We start from the raw sequence: 27,788 nt of genomic DNA, 5'->3' as shown, positions 1-27,788 counted from the left end.
GAAAGAAATATATTGTACCTACTGTGCCTGCCTCACCTGAACGCAGCTCTTCCGAAATCTCCTTCGTGTTTTCGTTATGTCCGGCTTACAGCAGATTTGAGCGTTCGCCGCGGCCACTAGCGATCGTCGAACAAAGACGGCGAGAATTAAGAACTTTTCTGCAGCTTGAAGAAACCCTGAGGCAATGAACTCCGCAGGGCACAACACATATTTCAAGGGCCCACCCACGAATGTCGCCGAAGACAATTATGGCACAGGTTGCCACGACGCCGAACACCTTGCTGCGGGCCCGGTTCAAGTGGCGAGGCCGAGGGGCACACGTATTCGGTCAGCGCGAAAAGCCAGACCAAGGCCAGCAGGCACAGCAACGACAGAAGATTACGGGAAGCCGGGCGGCAGTGACGACTGGTCTTCCGTGTTGTACGGCAGGCCGACAAAAGGCTCCACGGGTGAGATTCCTCTCCTGGTTCGCAGTCTCGACCCAACCAGGACCGTTCGCGACCTTCACCCGGAACGCGTGATGCGCGAGCTCCGGGCCGAGTCCGGCGTGGCTCCCGGCAGCTACTTCTACGTGCGGCTCACGCGAGGCGGCCTCTTGGCCGTGGGCGCCCGCACCGCGGAGGCGGCCGCCCGGTCTCAGCGCGTCTGCTGGCTCGACGGCACGCCGGTGGAAGTGACGGTGGCGCTGTGGCACGGCCGCAACGCCAGCAAGATCCGGCACGTGCCCGCGTGGATGGACGACGCGGACATGCGCGAGAGCCTGTACGCGTCCGCGGGCGTCGTGTCGGTGCGCAGGCTCGTCGCCTACGGGGCCCCGGCGGCCGACGGCCGACGCCGCGACGTGCCCCAGACCAGCGTGGTGCTGGTGTTCCGGCCCGAGCTGCCCCGCGTGCCGGTCAGCGTGACGCTGTGCGGCGTCGAGTACGCCGTCGAGCCGTAAGCCCTGCCGCCGACGCAGTGCGTGCGCTGCCAGCGCTTGGGACACCAGGTGGCCGCGTGCCCCGCGCTGGAGGCCCGCTGCAAGGTGTGCGCGGGGCCGCACGACTACCGGCTCTGCGACTCCCGCGGCCGTCGGCTGAAGTGCGCCAACTGCCGGGGTCCGCACGCCGCCACGTTCGCCATGTGTCCGACCAAGAGGCGATACCACGCCTCCGGCGCCGCGCAGCCGAGCCAGCAGGAGCCGCAGGTGGGTGGCTTTAGGCGCACGAATGGGCGTCTTGCGCTGGAGTTTGAGGTATAGTAGCGGCACCTGGTGGCGGCACGGGAAACGACATCTGGGTCGTACCAGCTTGGGTCGTATTGAGCCCTGGCTGTGGCGAAGCACGTTTCTAGGTCAAGTTTTGCGTCGATTCGCACTTTTTAGAGCGCAGCTCTTTGGCGTCCGTTCCTGGGTTTCGCGTCGTCGTCGGCGTCGTCGTCGGCGTTGTCGTCGGCCTCGTAACCAGCTCGCCGACGAATCTGCTCCGCCGCCGCGCATGCGCGCTGTCGGCTCTCCGGGCGAGGGAGGATGATGGAAGGGAGGAGGAGAGACTGTGGAGGAGGGCTGGCTACACAAATGGCTCTTTGGCGTCCGTTCCTGGGTTTCGCGTCGTCGTCGGCGTTGTCGTCGGCCTCGTAACCAGCTCCGCCCCCCTTTCATCCCCCCAGCGCTAGCAGCGACCGACTGATACCGCTTTCGTGAGTCCGCTACCACACTCACGAAAGACGTCGTGCACTTCCTGCAACTCGCATTAACCGTCCATCGATCCACACCGATGTTAGTAGTGGGGGACTTTAATGTTGACATAAAGACAAACAGCAATTTCCTAACACTTATGCGGGAGAACATCCCGTTCCTCTCGCTCGTAACGCGTCCCACGGCTGTGACAACCTCGCGAGGCACTTGTATAGATCTCGTCTTTGAGAATCAAGCATTGGTGTACCAAGTCGAACATATATCAGTCTATTTCTCCGACCACAAAGCTTCCTTCATGACTGTCAAGAACTGTTAGTGGAGTCTTTGTTAAAGGAATACGTGTGAAAAATAAAAAAAAAATTCTGTGATAGCGCATACATGTGTTGCTCGATTTCTTTGCCTTAATCTATCGAAAAGGTGAAACAGCTTATTTGCTGCGCTCAAATTTCGCATTAGGAAGTAACGTAATCGTCGGTAATTTTTTTTATGCCATGTTGCGAGTGCGAAAAGGCTCGTCACTTCTCACAGACCACGCCGACCCCGCTGCGAGCTCGCCGCAGCCTATAGTTTAACGAAAACGGACTCTCCGTGTGCCGTGGGACGTAATGCTGGGAGCAGACGGAATCGGTGACGCCGATCCGGAGAGACCTAGCCCAGCCTCGAAAAGGCGTCACCGTCATTACCTCTGCGTCGTGGGCTGCCATGAACAAGAAGGCCTGAATCCCCAACATCAGATTCTACCGTTTTCCTTCAAGGCCTCACGAAGTGGAGCGTCGGGCGCGCTGCATAGCTGCAGTTCGTCGCGCTGAGTAAGCGAAACTTCGCGCCATGCTGACCGATTCGCCTGTCTTGAAGCTTGCTTGATTATCTGCGTTCTAAATTTCGGTCTTTTGCACCAACAGCAGACCGACATAGCAGCAGGCATGGCTGGTAATTTACGATTCGAGACCCGGCCACAGCGACAATTAACAATTCGACCGATGCGAAGTGGTGAAGTGACCAGATGTGTACAAATGGGCACAAATGGTCGGGCTCATTCGATGACAATTCACTACTCCACTACGAGCAGCACAGGTTAAGAGAGTTAAATGCGTTCATCCTTGATCTCAAGCCAGCACGTTGAGGCAGCGCAGCAAGGCAGTATTGATTGCAGCACATCGATGTTCGAGCGCTGTCATTAAAAGCTACATCAAGCGAGCAGCGCACGAGCTCGCGCTGCAGCACGATTCGCACGTACTACGTGCGAGCTCATATGCATTGCATCAGTTATTACCAGTTACTAAAAGGGACAGATGGCCGCTACTACAGCGCAGGCATAACTGTTTGTTTAGTGGCATGCAGTCAACAAAGATTGCAGGAGGCCCGCCGTTTCGCGGCATGTCGAAAGACCGCTGCCGTCGCGGCGCGTACGATCGTGCGCTCGAGCAGTTCGTACATCGCGGCGCGTACCGACGTGTGCTCGAGCAGTTCCGTACACATGATGTCTGCTTATCGCTGCTGTGGATTCATTTATAGCACACATTTTCTCGCGTTTGTGCGCCTGAACCCAGCAGCTAGCGTGCAAACCTTACCTGTATTCCACTTCGTACGCGACTCGCTTCACTTGCGATTGACACCGTGCTAAAACTTCGCCGCCTAATTCTTGAACGGCGTACACGTATTTGGCACTGCATAATTTCTTGCCTTTACGCAGCGTGCCACCCCTGAAAAAAATCTTCGGCGCCCGATATTCGCTGCAGGCCGTGCTACAACACAACCGAAAGTGGCGGGTCCATATTGTAAACGTGCTTTCCGAAGCAGACGACCGAGCTTGGTACGACCCATTTTAGGATAGAGGGCGCTTTTTAGCACCTTTTTCGCAGCGCCCCCTGGGCAATGCAAGAGCCCCAATGGATCTGGTTGGTACATTTTGTAGAATATTTTACGGAAGCGTTTCAATGACGCCATCTTGGGCTAATAATGTGGCCGTTTTCTATCCTTCACAACCAAATGCACGGTATTACAGTCGATTCTTATGCACGGAAATACTCTCGGTGTTTCGTGACAAAGGTAATTTGATGTCACTGCTCACGAAAATCAATGCGTACAAAACGTCACTGCGCACAAAACACAATATCTGAAATTTCCGTTATATGCGTATATACAGCAAGAAGCGTGAAGCATCCCAAGAGTGCTAATTCGATTGAAAACGTTTCAGCGAGTTCATTTAGGCCCGCTTCGATGGCATAGGTTGCTTTTGCTAGCATAAATTCACTTATTTGAAGTGCTGACAGAGCGCGAAACACATTCAAACAGCTCCTATATAGCCCCAGTTATTACTGTCACATTCCAGCTGGCTCCGCGGTTGTTATGCTGAGTGCAGTTGACCGGACCCTTGAGTTTTTATGCATGCGCGTCCTGTCCTGTCACTGGCTGTCTTGTCTGGTCGCTATATCCGATTCGATACTTGATTGACTGACCCGATGAGATGACTTTCGGGTAAATATACCTCGACGTGAAGCTAACGTATTTCGCATGTACAACCACAGAAACATGGCGTCAGGACCCCGACATCCAGAAGGCTGCGAGTGCGCAACGAATACGGACAGCTGCGCCGCCGCACCTTCAAAGACCAGTCCGAAGCAGCCTTCGGTGGCAGCCAAACCTCCCTCGGTAATGGAGCAAGACGCGGAGCGGCATCCACTCATCCGTTCGGTGAGCCTCGTAGCTTTCCACGAGGATCAAAATCTGTACGAGGTCACTGGTGTCCGCAGTAGCGTAGAGAAAGGAACTAAAATGGGAGGCAGAATTAGGTCACACAGCCAGCCTTGGCAAGCGAACTTCCCGTGAAGCCATTGCATCTGCTTTCTTCCTCGCAGTATCGGCTGACCACGTGACCTCCAAGACAGCGTATTTGCCAAAAGTGTTTGGTTTCGGGTAGTTTTTAATCGATGCGCACCTGCTCGGCTGCCCTGCTGTACCTCTGCCTGCAGAACAGGATCACTAAAACCAACTGTGTGCTTTGAAGGGGCGATCACGTGTTAATTAGGGCGATAAGTTCGACTTCAGTCGTATTATGCAGTGTGCCCTCCTAGTTATTTTTTCCCAGGCGTAGAACGAATTGATAATAGTAATAAACTGTGTAATATTATACACACGGGTACCATCTTTGTTTGTTTCATCATCATCATCATCATCATCATCAGCCTGGCTACGCCCACTGCAGGGCAAAGGCCTCTCCTGTAGTTCTCCAACTACTCCAGTCATGTGCTAATTGTGGCCACGTTGTCCCTGCAAACTTCTTAATCTTATCCGCCCACCGAACTTTCTGCCACCCCCTGCTACGCTCCCTTCTCTCGGAATCTTGTCTGTAACCCTTAATGAACACCGGTTATCTTCCCTCCTTATTTACTTATTTGGAAATACCTCACAGTCCCCGATCAGAGCATTGGGTAAGGGATGCCTCAAGAAAAATATGCAAGATCAGTAGAGAACAGGGAAAAACGAAAGAACCGGAAAGAGAATCCTAACACGTATGGAAAATTACAACGAAATACAGCCGTTCCTAGTGGCAAGGAGGATACCAGGAATGCAGAGCCTTCTCTACGACTTGAGCGGCCCTCTGCTTGAACGTGCTAGCATAGCAGCTTGGGCTTGTTGGTTTTCCATCCTGGTGTTAACAGCGCAAAATGTAGACGTGAGACGAGTCCTTCCTACTGACAAAAAAAAGAACTTCAGCTTGTAAACGTACAACCACTACCTTAAGTGCAAAAATAATGTGCGTGTTTCAGATGATGTGCGATCACGTGACTGCGACACGTGTGGGCAATGGTATAAGAAGCCGTGTTTCTTTCAAAATAAACGTTGTTGAAAGTCAGCGCTTGTGGTATCGTCTTCTCGTCTCGTCTCTCGTCTACATTTTGCGCTGTTAACACCAGGTTGAATCTGCTGCCGTCGCGTGCTCCTGAACGATTTGGGTGCGTTTTAGCTCATTCGCTGAAAAAAACATTTACCTGATGACAGCTTGTTCAACTTCGCCGGAGAACCACTGTGCAGCCTTTGGGTGCAGCAAGAGCTCCAGCGTGGGGAAATTTCTCCTGGATGCGCAAGCACGCTACGTGCATCATCGGCCGCGGTGTGTGTACGTGCTGTGGATTATTTTGGCTGTACCGGTTCCCGAACGACGAAGAGCAACGGCGCCGGTGAATCGCCAGCGTTTGAGACATTTGCCCCGTGCGGTCCGTATATGGAACGCTCTACCTGTCACACTGATATCGGGGCCGTTCGGACGTTGGGAGAGATGGAGTCGAGAGACGCAGGCGAGCACAGCAAACAGATTTTACTGATAACACACCCAAAATAAAACACACTCAAAACTCAACTGACAAATATAAACTCCACACTTTAGCAGCCTACATATGTCCTTATTCTGCCCTACGTTCGTCCTTAGCGCGTTCCGCGCGGAAGTCCGGCAACTCTGGCCTATGGCCGCACGCTTACATAAGGAACGTTCTTACAAAGTTCAGTCGTGGTGCGTGTCTCCAAGTCCGGTGTGCGTCGGCTCTTGATGCCAGTCGGTGCTCCCGCCGACTCCGCCAGTTTTGCTTCCTTGGTATCGGCCGGCCAGCTCCTCCGTCTCGGATGCCGGCGCCCCGAACTATGTTGGTGACGTGGCAGCCAGGCCTGCCTGGTTAGGCCTAACACCGGGCTCTGACGCTACCTCTCCGTGTGCCGACAAGAAGACCCGGGGACTATCGTCCGTGCTGGTCTACCGAAGAAGGGCGATCCAATTCCTGAAGTGCCCGGCAGCGCCGTGAGAGGCTGCAGCAGGTCCAGGGAGCCTCGCTCGAACGTCGCCGAGGTCGACGGCTACACCCTGGTTTGCCAGCGTCACGAGCCTGTCCGAACCTCCATGGGTCCCGTGGCCAGTGCGAAGCTGGTGCTCCAACCTTCTTGGCCCAGAGCCACGTCGATAATGCCACCTTGGCGCCGCTTCTCCTCCCATCACACCTGGGGTCGCGCGCCTCGAGGGCTCGTGCCGTTCGGACCGGTCGGCGCACATCGTCCTCTTCTTTTTCTTTTTGTGTCCCCTGCCTCTTACATATGACATAGGCCCCCTTTTCATGAGTCTTTTTTTCCAAAAACTGCCTTCTGTCGCCCTTCGTGGTGGCAAATCTGACTCTCCCGCTGTGACTTGGGTGCTTTTTCTTTGCGTCGTCATGGCTCACAACACATTACCACACTGTCACGCACATTTCACCACACGCACAGTTCACAACGTGTGCGAGTTCATCGTTCTCACCACTTTACACATGTACACCTAATCGTCCGCGTTACACTCTTGACTTTTAATCACTCCAACGCCCTACTCATGAAATCAGCACCCAGATTATGGCGTCCTTTAATGTACTCTATATAGAAACAGTATTCTCCTAAAGCGCAATATGGCGCAACGAGAAGAAACAGCGACCTCGGAACGTCGGAATCGCCGCTTGAGGGTCGTGGGCACCGTAGTTGTGGGTTGAATCGGCGATATGTCTAATAGCGCCATCAATGCGAGAGGTGCAACTTGTAGCGAGATAGAAATTTCTTGCCCCGATCTGTTTGAGATGCCGGTTGGAAGCTTTCGCATTATTCCGGCCGTTGCATTCGAATGAAATTTTCTACATTTCCACGTGTCAAAAAATATTTACATGTCTACTGCATGGTGATGTTTGTTTGTAGCATTCACATAAAAAATTGACTGCAACTGGCACAAATATCTGCAATTAACTATAAAACAGTTTCGACGTGCAGGGTAAAAAAATAACTTCTTTTTCGGGCATTTAGGTAGAGGCCTAGGTCTCAAATCTGCTGTGCACAAATAAAGTTTATTCCTTCTCCTCTTTTTCGGGAATAATTCTGCATCTAAGCAATGCTTGCATTTCTAAAAATGTACACTTTGTTCATTCAACGTGGTGATGACAATTTTAGCATATTTGTTTTCTACCGCATCTTAACATGTTTCAGCTGAAAAAAAAAAGTTCACCTTGTAATGATAGGGGTGGCCGAGCGCCTCTCACGAGTCGCGCGGGTCCGACACACCATCTATGCCGACGACATAACGCTCTGGGTCCCAGGAGGAAGCGACGGACACATCGAGAATACATTGCAAGAGGCGGTTGACGCTATCGAGGAGCAGCTGGACGGGTCTGGGCTCGTCTGCTCCCCAAGCAAGTCTGAGCTGTTGGTGGTTCCTCCAAAAAGGACAGCTAGGAAGACGAAAGGCAACGAGCCTGCGAGAGAGCAAGACACAATAAAGATCAAGACGAGCGGTGGTCACATGATCCCGGCTGTCGAGAAGATCCGAGTGCTGGGGATGCTGATTGAGCTCAAACGAGTCAACGGCGAGACGGTCAACCGTCTGGCGGCCAAAGTCACCACGGCCATCCGCCTCATTAAGAGGGTGTCGCACAGAACAGCAGGCATGAAGGAAGAAAGCCTCACCCGGCTAGTGGAATCCTTCGCTATAAGCCACATTAGATACGTTGCTGCTTTCCACAACTGGAGGCAATGCGAACGCAATAAGATAAATGCGCTCATACGCAAAGCGTACAAGGCTGCACTCGGACTTCTCGACTGCACAAGCACCGACAAGTTCCTGGCCTTGGGAGTGCATAACACCCTGGAGGAAATCGCCGAGGCGCAGAGGACCGCTCAGCTCGCGCGGCTATCAGAAACAAGAACGGGCAGACAAGTGCTGCGTGACCTAGGCCTGGGACCAAAGGAAATGGGACCCGAAAATACAGAGGTGTCTGTACCGGACGCAATTAGTAGACGGCTACGGGTATGTCCGGTGCCAAGAAATATGAACCCTGAGTTCCACAAAGAGCGGCGGGCGGCGAGGGCCAAGGCGCTCATCGATCTCCATGCCAAAGACAGGGGTGCCGTGTTTGTGGACGCGGCAGAGTATCCCCATGACAGAAAGGCATTCGCCGCTGCAGTCGTCGGGGCATCGACCGGTGCAACTAGAACAGCGGCGAGTGTGCGGACTCGAGGGGCGCATCAAGCCGAGGAGGTGGCCATTGCTTTGGCCATCGCCGACCCCGAGTGCACGACTGTGCTCTGTGATTCTAGGACGTCAGTGAAAAATTACGCCAGAGCAAGGGTGTGTGGTGAAGCCGCGCGTGTGCTGCGTGTGGTCGATCTCGCGAGTGAAAGTCGGTGTGTGGTGATAAAGTGGTTTCCGGCCCACATGGGCAGTGATATGTCGGATCGCGGCAACGCTAACCACAACGAGACGGCGAACGCGGCGGCGCGAGGACTAACCAACCGTGCCGCTGCTACTACAGCCGACCCGTCGTGGTGGTGGGAAACCAAGGACAAAATGACTTCGTACAATGAAATTGTGAAATGGTACCGACTAGAGCGCAGGACTATGCCGCCACCTCATCCGGGCTTGACCCGTAAGGAGGCGGTTTTAAACCGACAACTTCAAACGGGGTCGTTATTCACCCCGGTGCTGATGAGGCACGTGTGTCCAAGTGTTTATGAAAGTGATCTGTGTTGTGTGTGCCGAAAGGAAAGAGCCACTGCAGCTCACATCCTTTGGGACTGTGCTAAGAATCCGCATGAAGCTGCAACACTAACAACGATCCCGCCGCGGCTCGAGGCCGCAACGAGATGCTATGACCAAGATGTTCAAACCCAGGCCGTCCAGCAGATCTCGGCGGCCCTCGAAAGGCAACGACCGAGCGAAACCGGAGGGAGACTGCCACCCCAAAGGAGGGGCAGGCGCGGTCGACCAAAGGGAATAGTGCGGCCGCGGCCGAAGTAGAGGCGCCACACGCCGCGAAGACGTCATGGCCGCGTCACGGTAACGCCTCCCTAACAGGGGAAGGCTAACCGTTCTGCAGGCGTTCAGAACAAAGTTTCGTCACTCACTCACTCACCTGCTGCGCAAAAAAAAGTATTTTGGTTCTTTTTGCGTCAGGGAAAAGAAGGACATTATAAAAAATGTCACATAAACAAAGGGTCATTAATACTCAGAACGAGTATTTCACTTATTGTCCAGTCAAAAAGATGCGTTATAACATCTTCTGATTGATTGAGGGGTTTCGGTTTCCACGGCGCTGCCGCAGCCAGCAAAAAATGGCCGTGCGCCGCCGCCGATTAAACCGCCGATGAATAACCCAGCGCCGCGCTTATGACGCCGCCGCCGGTTGAAACCGACAGGGCGCACACCGCTACACTCCCGTCGGCCCCTGCGGCCAAATTTGGCTTTCAGCGCACCCAGCGGAATCGGGGAAACGCACCAGCCTCCAAGGGGGTCGTCACACGCCGCCGAATCTCAGAGGCCATGATTTCATTTTCATTTTTAAAGCGACGCTTTAAGCTTTCTTTGCCTCTTCCTTCGACTTTCCCGCTGCTGCTGCTGCTGCTGCTGTAGCGTCGGGGGGTGATGCAGAGCTTAAGAGAGGAAAGGCTACTGGAGAAACTCGTTTTCATCCCACCGCGTCTAATGTGCACAATGCCCGGTGGAGCTCCATGGCCGTCGGCACATTAGCCGCTTCCCAGCTGTAATTATCCGTGACTTCCTTCGGAAGCAGTGCAGAAACTGCAGCGCTTCCCTTTCTACTAACGTGCGAGGCCAGACGCGACGCAGATAGAACTGCAGAGAGAAGAAGAAGAGGAGAAGAAGGAGATGGATGAGAAGAGGCAGTTCCCATATAAGAGAGGGTGGAGGTGTCTTGAGAAGGCAAGCAAACCCCACAGCGGTTGCGGTGAAACAGGATAAGCTGAAGTTCAAAGTACGGTACGGTACGTTGCTGCTATTTCTGAAAAATAAACGCCATGCAAGTATGTCAAGCGGGCAACGTACGCAGGGCGTGCAGAAGCAGAGCCACCTTAATTAAAGCGCACCGCAGGGTCCAGGAGACGCTACAGAAGCTGTCCACCGTCAAATCAACACTTCTGTGCCCGCCGCCTTAGCTTTGCGGCTGTGGCATTGCTAGAGGTCGCGGATTTGATCCCAGTTGCGGCAGCCGCATTTAGACAGGGCGGAAATAGAAATAGCACATGCACTAAGATTTTGGGACACGTTAAAGAATATCACGGTGTCAAAAATAATCCGGAGCCCACCACTACGGCTTGCCTTATAATCCGAGTGGGGTTTTGGCACGTAAAGCCCCATAAGCAAATTCCAGTTTAATACTTCTGCCACAATGCGATGTGCCATGTGAGGAAATGACAACGTTCAACCCTCTCAGAGGTTATACAATATGGCGCACAACAACGCCTCAAGCAAACACCTCTCCCTGTGTGTTCTGTGTACTACGCAGACAAACAGCAGTGGTGCACGCAAGGTAACGTTTAAATCATCTCACCACTCTTGTGCTAGCCTAAACGTTGAAGAAATTAAGCTTTAGCCGTCAACAACACCGCTAATTATCGTCACTCAAAGCATCCAGCACGGAAAGCTTCGCTTACATCGATTCCCACAGTGCGTAGGATCAGCATAATTTTTTTATTATATCTTTTTTGTGACCAGTAACGTTGCATGAATCGAATAATTTCATGCAGGCGCTTGTGCCGCTGCTTATATGTCGCGTCGACTAGCGCACAAGGACGTTTTACCTTGTTAGTTTTATTTAAATACATATTTGTTAAGTTTCAAGCTCTAACTTAGCGCAACAATCAACTGTTAATGACGAAATATAACTTTATTGTTTATTGTTTATAGTGCTCACACCAATCGTAGTATTGTAACAAATGTCATGTTCCCTCCATATCAATCAGCTTGCTGAACAGCCAAGAACACGAATATAACAGATAATTTATTGTAGCAAGATTGCGGGAAAAGTGACCGACACGTGAAAACTGGAAGAAACTGCAAAATGCAAGTAATAGAGAATAGTCGGAAATTATAGGCCTTATGGCAATAAACTTTCCACAAGCATAATACACACAAGGCATGTCGCAACTATTTAGAGAATGAAAAAAAGAAATAACTACACAGACAAGCCAGCAGTTTTACTCAAATTAAGATTGTTTTAGAAGGAATAAATATGACGCTTCTTGTACTGCTATGAGGGAGGATGAATTTAGGCAGCAAAATTATGTGAACGGTTGTGGGCCAAAATAAAATGACCTCAGGAACACTTGGGCAGGCACTAACACCCTCATCTCGAATGTGTAATCCAGTGAGTCTCTCATTAAACAGCTGTAAGATACTGGCATCTCAGCCAATTAAGCACTTCGAAAGTGTTCACCTGCTGTCTTCGAAGCCTTGCAACCGTCTTATACTTGGAGACCGCCTCTGCAGAGCCAAATACAAGGTTCCGTACGTCGTGCGGCGACGGCGATGGGAACGCCGTAACGCCGAAGAACAGCGAAAGCAAGCACTCGAATCAAGCGCCTTTCCACGCCTAGAACGCTCCCGCTCGCGCAGCCCTTCCCGTGGTGGGTCCCGCAGTGCGTCGCGCCACGCATCACGTTACGCTTCCCGTCATGCCTCGCGCAGCGCATCCCGCGGCCGTGACTCATCGGACAGGAACAGTTGCGGCGCAAAGCGATCGCGCTCCCGTGACAAAGTCAGCTGGGCCGACGTAGCCAAGGGCGAAGTTAAAGGCAGCAGCGCCAGCTCAAACAGCGCCACTAGTGGCCGAAGCACTCCGAGCACCTGGCAGGCGTGGACTACCAGCCCCTACTACAAGGAGCTCGAACAACTCCGCACAACCAATGCGACCCTGGTAGAAACCACGCGCCGGCTTGCCGAAGAGCTAGCCGAGGTCAAGTAAGAGCTTCAAGCACAGCAAGCCCATAAAAGGACAGAACCAGCTCAGTCACCCGAGACACCTACACCCGCCACCGACACGCCATCACACCAAGGCATACAATCAATGGACACAACCCAAGACGAGCCCCAGGAGGAAAAGACCACTGATCCAACCCCCAAGAAACGAGCACGCAGTGAACCAACACCCACCGTTGTCCCCGAGCAGAACTCCGACACGCTATCGCACCAAGTCACAGAATCAAAGGACAAAACCCAAGACGCGCCCCAGGAGGAGACGACCACTGACCCAACCACAAGAAACGAACACGCACTTCATCACGACATTACAAGGACCTGACCCAATTGGAAACTCAGCTCGAAGCCAAAATTGAAGCGCTCGCCAACACCTACGCCAGCACGGCTGCCGTGACCGACCAACGACTGGCACGGCTGGAGGAACTGATCACCACGTCCTTCCGCACCATACAAGAGCGTTTCGAATTCATTGAACACACCCTCAAGCCCATAGTCCGCAGCCCCATCTTTTCAGCGGAATTCGCCAAACACCCATACCTCCAAGAACAGATGCAAGCCCCACCCTCGCCACAACTATGTCCCAACACAAATCCACAATAGCATCACTACCGGGCCTTACGGTCTGGCAGTGGAACTGCCACAGTTACAACAACAAGAAAGCCGTGCTGCAACAACATATTACCACAGTCAACAAGAAACCTGACATTATCCTGCTGCAAGAAACGGCGACGGTGACCCCCACCCTACCTGGGTATCGCGCTCACGTCAGCCAAGCGGAGGGACGGGGCGTCTGCACGTTCGTCCGCAAAGGGCTCACGTTCATCGAGCACCAACTCAAACAAGGCCGCAGCAGGGTGGAATACGCCTTCACCGAAATCATCCCAAGCAAACAACGGAAAGGCAGCCTGTTCATCGCCAACATCTACAGTAACCCCAAGCACCAAACACAGAAATTCAAGACCCTACTACACACAGCCAGCACACAAGCCAGAGACAACACGTTGCTGATCGGAGGGGACTTCAACGCCGCCCATCGAGCGTGGGGTTATGTGAAGGACATGGCCAAGGGACGTGACTTATTACAGGATACCCTGGACCACAAATGTGTCCTAATCACGGACCCCGCGCATCCTACGCGCATCGGCAACTCCGTAGCACGAGACACCACACCAGACCTTACGTTCATAAAAAATGACCACACGGGCAAAGTAACATGGCACAACACGGGCGTCGACCTGGGCAGTGACCACTACATCCTCGAAATTACGATACCCAACCAATTACGGAGCAATACCGTTATACACAAGTGGACGGACTGGGACGAATTCCGTAAGGGGCACCTCACCACAGCACAAGACATCACAGAGATCGAAACCTGGACTGCGGAACTCCGCGATGCAGTGTGCTCAGCCACAAAGTCCATAGAAACAGACGAGGACGTCATCATCATGGACAGCCGCCTGGCCCATCTGATAGAGGCCAAACGTTCGATACAGGCGCGTTGGAAGCAGCACCGGCTGAATCGCAAATTGAGGAAGAAGGTGGCTGACTTAAATAGGGCCATTGAACAACATTGCATGCTCCTGTGCCGTCAACAGTGGAACGAGATCTGCAACCGAGCTGACAGGGAATTGCACCGCAGTTGTACATGGAATCTATTTCGGCACCTCCTAGACGAAACAAAGACCAAGTCAACCCAGCGAGACCGCCTGGCACGCCTCATGCACACCATCACACAACAACAAGGAAAAGACGCTGTTATCAGGAGCCTGGAAGCCAAGTATCTGCCAGACACGCCAACGGAAACCCACCCGCCGTACGGGGGGCTGCCCAACGCGTGGCTAGACCGAGACATTACCATATCAGAGGTACGGGTAGCGCTGCACGAGCTCAACACCCGCTCAGCAGCCGGCCCAGATCTCGTTACAAACAAGATGCTACGCAACCTGGACGACGCTTCGATAGAGGCCCTAACCGACTACTTCAACGAATGCTGGCATTCGGGCAAGCTCCCCCGACAGTGGAAAACGGCTAGAACGATCCTGATTCCGAAACCGGGCAAACCACTGGACATCGGCAACCTGCGTCCCGTCTCGCTGACGTCCTGCGTGGGCAAGGTGCTGGAGCACGTGGTCGCCAACCGTTGGCAGGAATACCTAGAGAAGGAAGGCCTCTATCCTGACACGGTGATCGGCTTCCGGTGCAGACTCAGCACACAAGATGCCATGTTACAGCTCAAACAAGAAATCGTCGACAACAAGACACAAGATAGCAAATTCTGGGTCTCGATTTGCAAAGTGCATTCGACAAAGTCAAACACTCAGCCATATTAGGACAAGTATCAAGGCTCAACATGGGGGTAGCGAGCTACAATTACATTCAAGACTTCTTGACCAACCGCACGGTGGAACTGCATGCCGGAGACCTCAAGCTCCCCGAACACAAGCTCGGCAGTACGGGTACTCCACAGGGTTCGGTTATATCGCCGTTGCTCTTTAACCTCGTCATGATCGGGGTAGCGAGGGCAGTAACGGGGACCGGCGTCCGGCATACGATCTACGCCGACGACATTACCCTGTGGGCGGCCGGCGGCACCGACGCCAGCATCGAGCAACAGCTGCAAGCGGCGGTTACCGCCATCGAGCAGCACCTTGATGGCACAGGCCTCATGTGCTCGCCCGCCAAATCCGAGCTGTTCGTCCTCACACCGCTTCGACCGGGACGGAAGCGCGCTCCTCTTCGCGAGTGTGATCACATCAAAATTGTGACTGCATCGGGGCAACGCATCCCCGAAGTTCCCAAGATCAGGGTCCTGGGCCTGCTGCTCAAAAAGAGCGGCCGCAACGACGAGACCATCAACAAGCTTACCACCAAGGCAATGGACGCCATCCGGCTCATACATCGAGTCTCTGCACGACGGGCGGGCATGCGTGAAGACAGTCTCGTGCGCCTTGTCCAGTCTTTCGTGATCAGTCACATCGCCTACGTTGCGGCCTACCTTAACTGGCACGTCACTGACAGGACCAAGATCAACACGCTGATCAGACGGGCTTACAAGGTGGCACTGGGTTTAATGGAGACCACGAGTACGGCTCGGCTCTTGCAGCTCGGCGTCCATAACACCCTAGAAGAAATAGCCGAGGCGCAGCTCAGCGCGCAATTCGAGCGCCTCTCTACCACCAAGACGGGCCGCAGTATACTGACGTCCCTGGGTTACAGCCCCCAAGCTCCCAACCGGCAACCGTGCGAGATCACAGATGAGGCGCGGGCCCACATTTACGTGGACCCCATCCTGAAGAACATGCACCCAGAATACAACCAAGAACGGCGGCAGGCGCGGGCCAAAGCCCTCACTGAACACGCCCAAGACCCGCACGCCCGGTATGTGGACGCCGCGGAATACAAGCGGGAAGGCTTCGCGGCGGTGGTCGTTGCGGCGGCTACCGGCACCAAGACAACGGCGGCGAGCGTGCGGTGCACGAACGCCACAGAAGCTGAGGAGGTTGCCATCGCTCTGGCGATCACCGAGGCCGAGTGTCGCACCGTGCTCAGCGACTCGAGGAATGCCGTGCGCAACTTTGCCAAGGGGCGAATATGCGCGCCGGCGGCCGCCATCATCGGCAAGCTCCAACTTCAAGACCGCGGCAGCACCGTCCGTATCAAGTGGTTCCCGGCGCACGCCGGCGAATGTGCATCCTCACCGAACCACAACGAGACGGCTCATTCGGAGGCACGAGCGCTTACTTTCCGTGCCCCCGAGAGTGACCGTTCCGTGTGGTGGTTCGAAACCAAGGACAGATTGACTAGTTATGCCGAAGTAACCAAGTGTTACCGCTTAGCTCGACGGACAATGCCGCCTCCCCACCCGGCACTCAGTCGGGAGGAGGCCGTAATCCTAAGACAAATACAGACCGCGTCACTCCTCGCCCCCGCAATGCTGCACGTGCTTCACCCAGAGCTCTATCCAAGTGGGCTGTGCGGTGTTTGTGCAGTGGGTCCGGCGGACCAATGGCATATCATGTGGGACTGTGCCAGGTTCCCGACGGCAGCTACCTCCAGGACTTACCCGCCAGAACTTCAAGGTGCACTGCAGTCTGCAGACAAGGAATCACAACTATGGGCCGTCCAGCAGGCCCGGGGTGCGCTCGAAAAGCACAAGCCTCATGACCCACTACAAACGGGCCCAACTGGGCTAGTGCAGAGTAGGGTATAACCCCGGGTCGACGCTTGGCCAGCGTCACGACACGTTACATCGTCGTTTGCCGGCACTTCATTAAAGTTATCCCTATCCTATCCTATCCTGCCTTTGAATATGCATGATGTCCTTTGGCTATAGAGTGTATTTAGAGGCAGGAAAAGTGGAGATTCCTGCAGTACGTGGAATGAGCAGAAGGTAAGCGATACGGGAGTCTTCAAAGCTTTTGATTGGGTATGCTACGTTCCTTCATGTAATGCATACTTTTCTGATCTAACACACCAACTGCCTCTGGTAATAATGCATGTCATCAAAAAGAATGGCTGTCAAGGAATCACTGTAATAAATGCTTAGAAACAAGAAACTACTGTTAAGGACTCCGTACACAATTAAAACGTGAAAACACGTACTTCAGCCCAATGCAAGATAGCTAACAACGCTCGAGAGCACCTAGTATTGTAGAGAGATTGAGAGAGCGCGCATTATTGCCATACTGCAAATGTTGCACATGCAAGAGCTTTAGAAATAGCTATGTTTCCTTAGAAAAACTGGCGCACCGTGCTTCTTCAGAAGACACTGCACGCAACCTTCTTGAATAAATCGACACAAAGCCCTCTGCACCGAACGGCATCTGCTCAAAAGTCGCATTTCTTAACGAACCGTTTTACTTGAAATAACGTAAGTTTCGGTATGTTGGTGTTCCAATTCTGCATTTAGCGCACAACGGAAGTCAGTTTTCACTCCGCCATTGTCTTGTGTTGAAAATCAAGAACGGGGCTGACAGATGGAGTAGCACACTGTGGTATAAAGGTTATAAACAGTTATAAGGTGCCTCAGAAGGGCTGCTTTTCTGAGGCACCTTATCCCTGTTTATACCCTTTATACCACTTGTGTTGTGCGCTAGATGCAAAAAAAAAAATGACCCATTTTATTTTATTTTATTTGCGAACTTCGTCATTACTTCGAACGGGACTCGCAGCTCGGACGCTGCCGCGTCACCGTTATCACTGGCATCACCACTCATTGCTGCGCATGTTTAAAAAAATGCAAAATGAAGATCAACTTTGCAAATTGGCAGCAGCTGTTTATGGCTTCATGGCCGCCATGCCCACCCCGTCTCTCGTTCGCGCGGTTAACAGTGACACGATGAAATACGATGAGAATAAGTATTTCACAACGCGCAAAAGAACTTTCTGTGGCCTTACCATGAAACGGCGACGAAGCAGTAGTGTCAGACGCCCGACAACGATCCACCGTGCATGTTACAGAATAACGTTGCCGCCAGCCCGACGAGATGTCTGACTGGGCTTCGCACGTGCTGTTGGCCGCGGCCGCAGCCGCATTTTTCTTAGTGTTCCTGTATATGCTCGCGGGAGCATATACAGGAACACTAATTTTTCTTCATGTGCCCTGCCATCTAGCGGCATCGGTGAATCTCCGTAACTTGGCCATAGAGAAAGATACGTAAAGAGTAGACACACCCGTAGGGCCCTGCGGCCGAGCTACTACACTGCCGCCAGCTCCACGCGAGGATAGTCAGACCGCTAATTTTATCTTCGAACTTTTTTAACGCGAGCTTTAGCTCTGTTTCGATTTCGACAACAATGCTTTCGATTCTTACGTAGCTTTCTCTGCAAAAATGTTCAATACGTCGTCCCTAGTGGAGTGCAAGAACTTTAATATTTCTTCTTGAAGTGTGTCATACAAGTGGACGTAATAAACTCGCGGATCACAAACATTTCACTGGAAAAACCGCCAAGTTTCTCGAAGAGCCAGCAACGCTGAATCAGCTCATGCAGATGAGAAGAATAATGCAGTCATGGCTCTGTTTATTGCTATTCTTTTGCCGTTTCTGAGCCGCTTCTCTCAGTCATACACAATAGGAAGCAGTGGTCCCAAACATAAAATTTTTTTTCTTGTTCACATGGGGAAATGGACAGAAAAAATACTGGATCACAAAGTTGATAAGTACACAAACAAGAAGAATGTTTACCCTTGACAAGCAATGCGTTAAGTAAAAGTGGCACTTGCGAACCGAACCAGGCCCATGCAGCGCGCATATACCGTCAGGCAAACATCCTTCACAAAACGGTCCCGAATGCGCATTACACTGCTCGAGCCCCGCCAACTGGAACGCCTGTGTAACGGTACGGGAGAGCCACAGATAAGAAATTCTGTGCTTTAAACCGAAGGTAGTGACTTTTGGAAAATTACGCGTCGGAAGTAATGCAAAAGCTCTTCCGGAAAAAACTAGTGCAAGAGCAAACGGGCGGGTGCACGGTAAACGGCTCACATTCAATGCTACACGTGTAAAATCCGCTCACCCGGCACAACAAACGTCTTTCTAACAAGTTCTTCACCCAAGAAACAGCAAAGTTATATCTGCATAGAAAAGGAAACACCATACCGCACGAATGAGGCGGCGCGTGGAAAAGCGCGGTGGGGTGGGCGTAACCACCGGCACATGACCGGCGCAGCATCAACGTCTTTATGGAAACGGGATGCGGGGACGTAAAACCGTAGACGTATGATAAGCTATCTGCAGTTGAGGTTAAGTGGAAGCGCAAATCGCTACGCCTCCTGGCGGATGGTTACACCCTTATTTGCTCGGCCGCGAAACGGCTCGAGTGTCCGCTCTTGTCATCTATTATGTTACTCTATGATTAAAGGTTCTCATCGCATGGGACCTGCACTGGTGTAACATGCTCACTTCGTGTCACTGCGCCGGTGACGCAACAATCTGGTGGCGAGTATGCTTTCCACCACCGGGATTCCACCGCCGCCTCCATTCCTTGCCGCCCAGGTTAGGTGTGTGCGACGCCGCCGCCGATGTTCCTTGTCGGCGATATCGACGTGCCATTTAAATAGAAATCGTCGTTTCTTCTTTAAGCCAATCCAACTCCGTCTGAGATTTTCTGTTGTCTTGTTTAATTATTTTGCCGGTCTCAAGCCCAGAATCATGTCGAGAAAGGGAGCAATTAACAACACAATACAAGCAAAAGTAACTCCTCTCTCCGCGCGTCTGTGCATGCGTGTCGCAACCAGTCAGCGCATCGTGGGATTCCGAAACTTCTCCTTCAAAAGCGTAATATGGCCCAGCGAGAAGAAACAGCGGCCTCGGAACCTCGAAATCACGGTTTGAGGGTCGTGGGCACCTTAGCTGCGGATAAAATCGGCGATATGTCTGATTGCGGCATAAACGCCAGAGACACAACTTGTAGCAAGGTAGACATTTCTGGCCCCGATGTGTTTAAGATGCTGGTTAGAAGGTTTCGCGTTATTCCGGCCGTTGGACCCTAAGGAGTTTTACTACATTTCTGCAAGTAAAAAATATTTTGGCACATTGGTTCCGATTCGTGACCAGTGGCAGTGTAAGCGCCCAGGGGCAAAGAAAACGAAATGACAGTTTGTCGTCATGGCTTTTTTTGTTTTTGTTTTTCGTAGTGTCAAAGTGGAAAAAAGTGTAGATACATTGGGCAACTGACGGTGTCCTCCGAACCACTGTTAGTTGTACTTAGCTTCTTGAAGAGGCAGGGTGTGTGCCAAGTAAGCATCGCAAACAACACTTTGCAATGTGGCTAACACAGTACACGGTTTAATTCATTGAACCGTTGGCTCAAGTAGGTGCGACATAATTCTAACACATTTCTCTCACATTCACCACGAAATTGCCACTGAGTTTTTGTCTAATCCCTTGCGTTGCTCCCTACCTTCAATCCATTTCCCAGTCTGGAAAAGAGCCACCCATGTTCTGAAAATTATTTAGATTTATCCTGTCTTCCGCGCTTGCCATAGGCACCGACTTTTTTCCGACAGGGGTCTGCGGTTGCGCTTTATCACTTTTGATGGATGGTGCAGACATGGTTCTGCGTAGTATAGCTTTTTTGCAGTGTTGTTCTTTGTGCGGCAACCAAAAATTGCTGTCATTTGGGCGCGCTTTATACATCATGAACCGAAAATTGCGCTGGTCGGCACGATCCCAACACGAGCAGTACTATTTAATCAGCAATGCAAAAAAAAAATTATGGGTTTTTACGTGCCAAAACCACTTTCTGATTATGAGGCACGCCGTAGTGGAGGACTCCGGAAATTTCGACCACCTGAGGTTCTTTAACGTGCACCTAAATCTATGTACACGGGTGTTTTCGCCCCCATCGAAATGCGGCCGCCATGGCCGGGATTCGGTCCCGCGACCTCGTGCTCAGCAGCCTAATGCCATAGCCACTGAGCAACCACGGCGGGTAATCAGCACTGCAGCAGTGGTACAACTCATTATAGCAGCACAACCAGGCAGGTACCTAGCAATGGCGGACACGCTCGCTGAACGAACCGAAAATGACGCATATGCAAATTATGTAGTTTATTAACGTATACTGCAGCCCTGTTATGTAGCTATAGCAGGAGTAGAAACCGTAAATTAGCATGCAGCCAAGCATGCAGCCATCAACAATAGAAGAAATAAAATAGAAGTATAGCAGTCTGCATATTCAAGAACTTTTTGGCGACTGGAAACTCATTGGCAAGGATCGATTAGCACAAGATAATGAATGCCAGTGTTGTATTACTCATGGAAAAAAGGTACTTAAACGTGTGAGTATAAGCAAAAGGTGTTATCTTCGAAGCATGGAAATCACGAGTAAATCTTTTTAGCAAACGTAATATGACTAAAGTCGCAAAAGCCAGAGACGTCGTTGAAGTGCAGAAACTTTAGAGATTCATTGTCATAATGCAGCAAGAGGGATGGGAGGTTCAGTGACTGTGACTGTTTTTATGGCAGATGAAACAAATAGATTTTCTTTGCAAGATTGAACTAAACTTATTTCACACTGTTTGCAAGGGTACCAAACCACGGAGCCGTATTGAAGAACGGGCCTAATTAATTTGTTACGTAAGAACAGTTTAGTATCACGTGGGGATTTAGTGCAGCACAAATAATCTCATTTTTAAAGTGTTTTCATGCTTACGTATTCAATGTCGCTATACTGAGAATAATTGTTTGCACAAACAGCCCCTAAATACTTCGTGTTAGTTTACTGACATTGAAATAAAAAATAAGAAACAAATGAGTAGCGTGTTAGGAAATTACATTCCTGTTTTACTGCAAATAATAATACAGTAGTAGAGTAACAAACTGGATGACATGACATCATATACAACCTGCAGTGGTTCTCTTCTAATATTAAAAAATTAGGCCTACCTAATGCTACTAATTTTCATTTCTTGCTTAGGTCAGGGGCTCTCGATACTCCCAAGCACTTCATCACACAAGAATGGGTACCTTTGCAATAACCAGGGATGCCTTCACTAAACATGGTAACAATATAGTGAGAGAAATAATTATCATTGTCCACTCAATCCTAGCAATGTGCATTCATACGGAGGCTTGGTGTCTGATCCCATGACACAGAGCATAAGATTATAGTACTCGAGCTTGGAAATGGCGGCTGCATTTCGATATGGGCAGAACGAAATTGACTTTTGAACAGTGTTTATGTGCAGATCAAGAACATTAATCCAAGCTATATAATGCTTTCTCTTAGGCCAGTTATGGTTAGAGATGGTACACCTATGTCATGTTCAAGCTTAGGTCACCTTACTGCAATATATACCACTGAAATTTATGGTATGGTAAATTTTCCAGCTGCAACCATCATTGGATTATTATTCTAGTTTTAGGCTTCGCAGTAGCCTGTTTTGTGGACAATAACGAAGTTGAAGCAGTTCCGTCATGAATAATTGCCATTTATAAGGAGGCTCTTGCACATCTTTCTAGCGTCATATATATATATATATATATATATATATATATATATATATATATATATATATATATATATATATATATATATATATATTGTAAGCACTATTAACGTACTTCGTCGTTTTCATTTGTACATAGCCATCATCATCTTCCCTGTGCTTCGTCTTCTTCGCGCGTGAGCTGGGGGCGTTGCCTTTTGTGGAATAAACAGCGCTGGACAACTCGATCGGTCTCGGTATTATAAAGTGGTGGAGGAGCGACACGCTGATTGTCGCCCCTATACCTCGAAACATGCACCCCGAATTTAATCGGGGCCGACGCCAGGCCCGTGCCAAGGCACTGCTGCGCTCCTTGGGTGGAAAGAGGACTACGCGCTTTGTAGACGCCGCAGAATACACACGAGAACACCGGTTCACGGCGGTAGTCGTAAACGTTAGCTCCCGGCTTACGCACGCGTGTAGTGTCGCAACAGAATACCCCGAAACAGCAGAAGAGGTAGCAATTGCGCTTGCACTTACCGACCCCCTCTGCGAGGTAGTTTTTAGCGACTCACAATCCGCAGTTCGCAACTACGCGCGGGGGCGTATTTCCTCCGAAGCTCTCCAGATTCTAAGGAAAGCTGGTCGACAGCACTTAGATAACACCGCCATCATATGGTTTCCAGCGCACGTCGCCACCCCCACCGATGAGGGCCTCATTAACTTGAACGAGGTAGCACACCGCTCTGCGCGAGAACTGACCCGCCGCGCAGAATCGGAGACCGCCTCTTCGAGTTCAGAACTGCTGGCTCAAAACACGCGAGAACGCCTGGTCAGGTACAATGACATCACCAAGCACTACCAGCTAGGCAGGCGGTTGCTGCCCCCACCTCACCCCATGCTGAAACGTCGCCAGGCAGTCATCTGGCGACAATTGAAAACACAAACCTTCCCCAGTCCGGTGCGATTGCAGCACATTTTCCCCGCGCAATACCCGACTGCTCTTTGCAAATTATGTCAGGCAACTAGAGCGACGCTGTCACACATGTTGTGGGAGTGTCGGGTTACATCAGCTACAATGGCAGTAGCTCCGGAGGCTCTTGCGTCGAAGTGGGCCGCCGCTCTGCGCAGCTCCAACCTCAAGACACAAGAGTGGGCTGTCCAGCAAGCCCGAGAGGCGGCGACGAGGCAAGGCCTCGAAGTCCCCTCATGGGAGACCTGAGCCCGGGTCGTCAAATTTGCCGGATTCAGAATAAAGTTGTTTCCATCCATCCATCCATGGAGGTACGTCAAGATCCCGACGTCCTCTCGCGTTCCCGTCCTCCCTGGAGCTCCGTTCCGGTTTTTAATTTTGCGCTCACAACAATAAGTTGAAAGACTAATTGTTTTGGTATTTCCAAGGACATGCACACAGTATAATCACTTAAGAAAAATTAACAATTGCTAAATCAGTAGTAGCAAATTAACAGTATCTTTCAGCAAAGATGCAGAATTAAAATGGGTCCAAGGAAGGCGACATATGTTCAATCAGTAATGGCAGTGAAGTACTCTAGAATTCAATTATAGCTCAATGCCATGCCCGCCCGTATATAGTGCACTATGGCTTTGTTTTGCGACTTGAACTTTTTATTTTCTTTGGTAACATAAGCATACAATGGAGCAATTTACAGCACCTTTCTTAATTTAAATCCTTTTCGTCCTTAGCACTTCTGAAAAAAAAATGAGGTTGCAGTGTTTTTTTCTTTGTGTGTGTGTGTGCGCAAGTCTGTGTAGTGACAATATTCTGTTGAAAAAAAAAACGTACTGATAAAAAACATACACTTGTAATAGCCGCTACTACTATATTACGATGAGCTAAATGGAGCTTTCAATTTACCATAGCGAATAAAATTGGGGTGGTGTAACAACGCTATGTCAGTTGAGCAGTGCCTTTCCAGTGCCGCAATTACCTAATCGCAGGTACAACTTCACCTGAAATACATCCTGTATACCTTTCTTTGAGTGCTAAGTGGTGCCTACTTTCCTAAGTTTAAGGAGGCTGCTATCATCTACGAATCACCAAAAAATGGTCAAGACAAATGGTCAAGACTCCTGAAAACCTGCAGAATAGGCGTCACTTACACTGGTTGGTGATTTGTACGTGCAAGTATGTTAAAAGCTGGCTTAGATGCAAAAGCGCTAGATGCTTAAAGTATGTCTTCAAGAAAAACGGAGAGCGGAATTTCATTTGCGACCTGTCATTGGTAGAGCCATCTTAATAAAAGTGGGATGCTTGAATATTGTGCGCTGCAGCCAATGTATTATTGTAATGCATATTGTCAAGATATATTGCACTCCTTATTGCCAAGTTATATCGAAAACCAAACCGTTCACTAAGAAAAGTTTGCTTCAATTCACATGCCACCTTCCACATGCCTACTGTCTTTACAGTAAGAAGAGCTGCGGAAGGAGCTAGTCCAGATTCCTGTTTTCGTACATAAGGAGCCCACAAGAATTTTTATGCCTTCCGTGCACCAAAAAGCCAAGGTGAAATTTGAAATGGGGGGAGGACGGAATCTCGCATCATGGAGAGGCAAATGCGTCATACCTGAGAAAGCGCATCGAGAAGATCGAAATAATACAAGCCTACTAAAGAAGCTGTGTTATTCGCTTTGCATGCTCTTCACACTGCCACCAGAGTGCACCAAGATCTGCATGTGTGCGTGCGTGCGTGCGTGTGCGCGCGCGCGGGTGGAGGGCTGTATTTTTTCTTTGGTGTTTATGAGCATCTGTATTAAGGAAGACTACAGTGCAAAAAGCTCAAGTGGGCATAGCTTTAACTCGTGTGTACCGTGCCTCAAGTCCCTGGCAACACTAACATTGTATGCCAATTTTTAGTAAAGTATGCTTCCACATAAAAAAAACTGAGACTGCTGACCACCATTAGACTGAGAAAGCCGTCGCCTGTTGAGTGCAGTGAATGGTGTTGACCACTTGCGAGATTGGACACCTCTTGGGACTGAAGGCATGAGCGTCAGTGTGTTCTTTTTCTTTATGAGGGTGCACCTAGAACGAATGAAAACTGCTAACTTCCTCTTGCTTTTTACAGCGACACTGTATACGTCTACCGTGCAAGCAAATTTTCGTGTCGTAAGCAAAAAACACTCCCCATACGTGGGCCGATCTCGGAGATAGTGCAATGCCGCCAGGCCGACCCGCGGCGGAGGTGAAGCAGGCGTTAAGCACTCCCCATACGTGGGCCTTACGAAGTTGGTGCAATGCCGGGCCGACCCGCGGCGGAGGTGCAGTTCGCCATGAAGGCGCCCACACATACACAGTTTCGCTGGTCATCCTTCTTCACAGAGTAGAAGGGTACTGAATTTTTTAGGTGGTGTGATCATGTAAGTATGATTCAACATGCATAGGTTTTTTATGATAGAACATGTAATGTCTTCAGATTTTTGTTGTAAATAAGCTTTACTCTGATTATTGCAGCGATTGCTTCAGCAGTGTGCTGAACTGGGCTAGTTGTTGCATGTTCATAAGGGAACTAAACAGTGCTATGGAAGAGACGAAGTGTGCCTGTCGTCTTCATTTCGTCCTGTCTGTAGCACTCTCCGTTTCCTTTCAGAGTTATTTTCTTGCAATTGCTATCAGTATGTTGTACAGGCTTTCACGTTGTGATGGCTTTTGCACGAGACACGCAGTGGCTCAGACATTTTTATTTTGTGTAACTTATTGATGTGTTAATTGCTTTTGGTTCGCCTTAATTTTATTGCTTGCATGTAGCTTCTTTTTGCCCACGTTTAGTTTAGGAGGCTTTTCTTGCTCATACTAGTACCTGATTTGAAACGGTCCAGTGCAATACTATTATTGTGTCCAAAATATCAATTTGTTCCTACAATCTACATAAGTTAGTTTTTTAGAGACCTCATATTAGCGCATTTGAATTTATTTATTCAAGCGTTTTACACTACTTAGCAAATGGTGAACTAGTATTTGTGCACTTTAATTCATTGGTGAGCACTTTGTTTTGATACTGTTCACTAAATAGTAAACATGGTTTGCAAGTCCCTTATTAAAAGCAGCAGTTTATGCTGAATGTCTGGCTTTCTGTACGTACTGCCAGCATCCAATAACCGCCAGATCATGTGGATTTGTGATTAATTTTAGTAGGCTGTGATCTTCACATACAACATGTATTAATAAACTTGTACCACTACCCTTTTCGTCTAGTGGCCGTCCTTTGTAAAAAAAATATTCTTGCTGTATGTGTTTCGTGTATTGCACACAACTGCAGACCACCAGGTGGCGAAATGCCGCTGGGAAGAGAGTACGGAAAGACAGAAGGGGGGAGTGAAACGAACAAAAAAGGAAACAGGTATCAAAACACGCATTGTAGGATTCTACCTGTACAATTCAAAGCTTGTAATGGTCTTATAAAATCACCCTTCAAGAGAGGATTTTTCTTGCCTACATTAAGCAGGATTCTAGAGCTTCTTGAAACAGTCACATACCGGACATTAGTAAAGATATACGACTATTTATCACCTTCTAAACTGACTGCGTGGACTTTTTCGTGCGTCTCACAGGTGCTCGTCTTGGCGAATTGGTATGGAAGCAGATTTCTATCGCTTTTGTGTTAACTGAGATACCACTAATTAGCGAATGCAATTTTCGCAAAAGACTTGTAAACGTTGTGCAGAGTGCGTGTGTGAGCTTTTTTTTCTTTTTGTGTTCTTTTTATCTTATCTATTGCATCTCTTTCCCCTCCCCTGGTACAGGATAGCCAACCGGAGATAATCTCTCGTTAACCTCCCTGTGTTTCCTTTGCCTTTCTCTCTTTGGTGAGGAGTTACGAATGTGTTAACTTTGTGCTTCTATTTACAGTGAAAAAAATTTTAAGTGAACATACACTTTAATCAAACCAAATTGCAAGGACGTCACAAATACATTATGCAGTATTAAAATTGCTCACTATAATGCTTACTAAATGGTTGCTATAATATGTGGTGTACTTCTATAATCGCCAGGCTGTTGCAAATAATTGGGCAAAACGAACACGTCCAGTTGAAATGCATGATATGCTGCTCTCCCCTCAAAGGCACGTGAATATTGTAGCACCCATTTTAGCTGTAGCATTTGAACGTATATAAAGGTATTTAATTTTAAGGAGCGATAGAAAGAATGATTCAGTCACAACTTCGGAGTACACGACGGTGAATACCGTAATAAATTAGGAATTAATCAGCCTATGATATTGCAGTTTTTCACTACTTAATCACAAGTGCACCTGACAGAGCACTTGTGATGCAGCTGAAGGTGGAGATTTATGTAGAAGCGATAAACTGGCAAATAACGCCTTGGTGTGGAGGTTGAACCGTACCGTGAGAAATACGACGATTGCGAGAGCCTACGGAAAGGCGGCC

General features: G+C 50.0%; 1 protein-coding gene across 2 annotated transcripts; it reads left to right on the top strand.

Annotated features, from left to right (window-relative positions):
* On the top strand, positions 1-25,051 carry LOC135913319 (uncharacterized). Of its 2 annotated transcripts, XM_065445915.1 has the most exons (3): positions 1-1,186; positions 4,204-4,369; positions 24,811-25,051. In XM_065445915.1, exon 1 carries the CDS (start codon positions 185-187, stop codon positions 938-940), a length of 756 nt encoding a protein of 251 aa, XP_065301987.1. In that variant the 5' UTR covers positions 1-184; the 3' UTR covers positions 941-1,186; positions 4,204-4,369; positions 24,811-25,051. The 2 variants fall into 2 exon arrangements, with proteins under 2 accessions (XP_065301987.1, XP_065301986.1); XM_065445914.1 differs by lacking the exon at positions 24,811-25,051 and having other exon boundaries at positions 4,204-4,752.
* The last annotated feature ends 2,737 nt before the right edge of the window (positions 25,052-27,788 follow it).

The sequence above is a fragment of the Dermacentor albipictus genome, chromosome 6 (genome assembly GCF_038994185.2).
Source record: "Dermacentor albipictus isolate Rhodes 1998 colony chromosome 6, USDA_Dalb.pri_finalv2, whole genome shotgun sequence".
Lineage (NCBI taxonomy): Eukaryota > Metazoa > Arthropoda > Arachnida > Ixodida > Ixodidae > Dermacentor > Dermacentor albipictus.
This window is presented reverse-complemented; position numbering and strand designations above follow the sequence as displayed.

Coding starts and splice junctions, on each gene's coding strand:
- LOC135913319 (XM_065445915.1), top strand. CDS start 185: ATGAACTCCGCAGGGCACAACACATATTTCAAGGGCCCACCCACGAAT.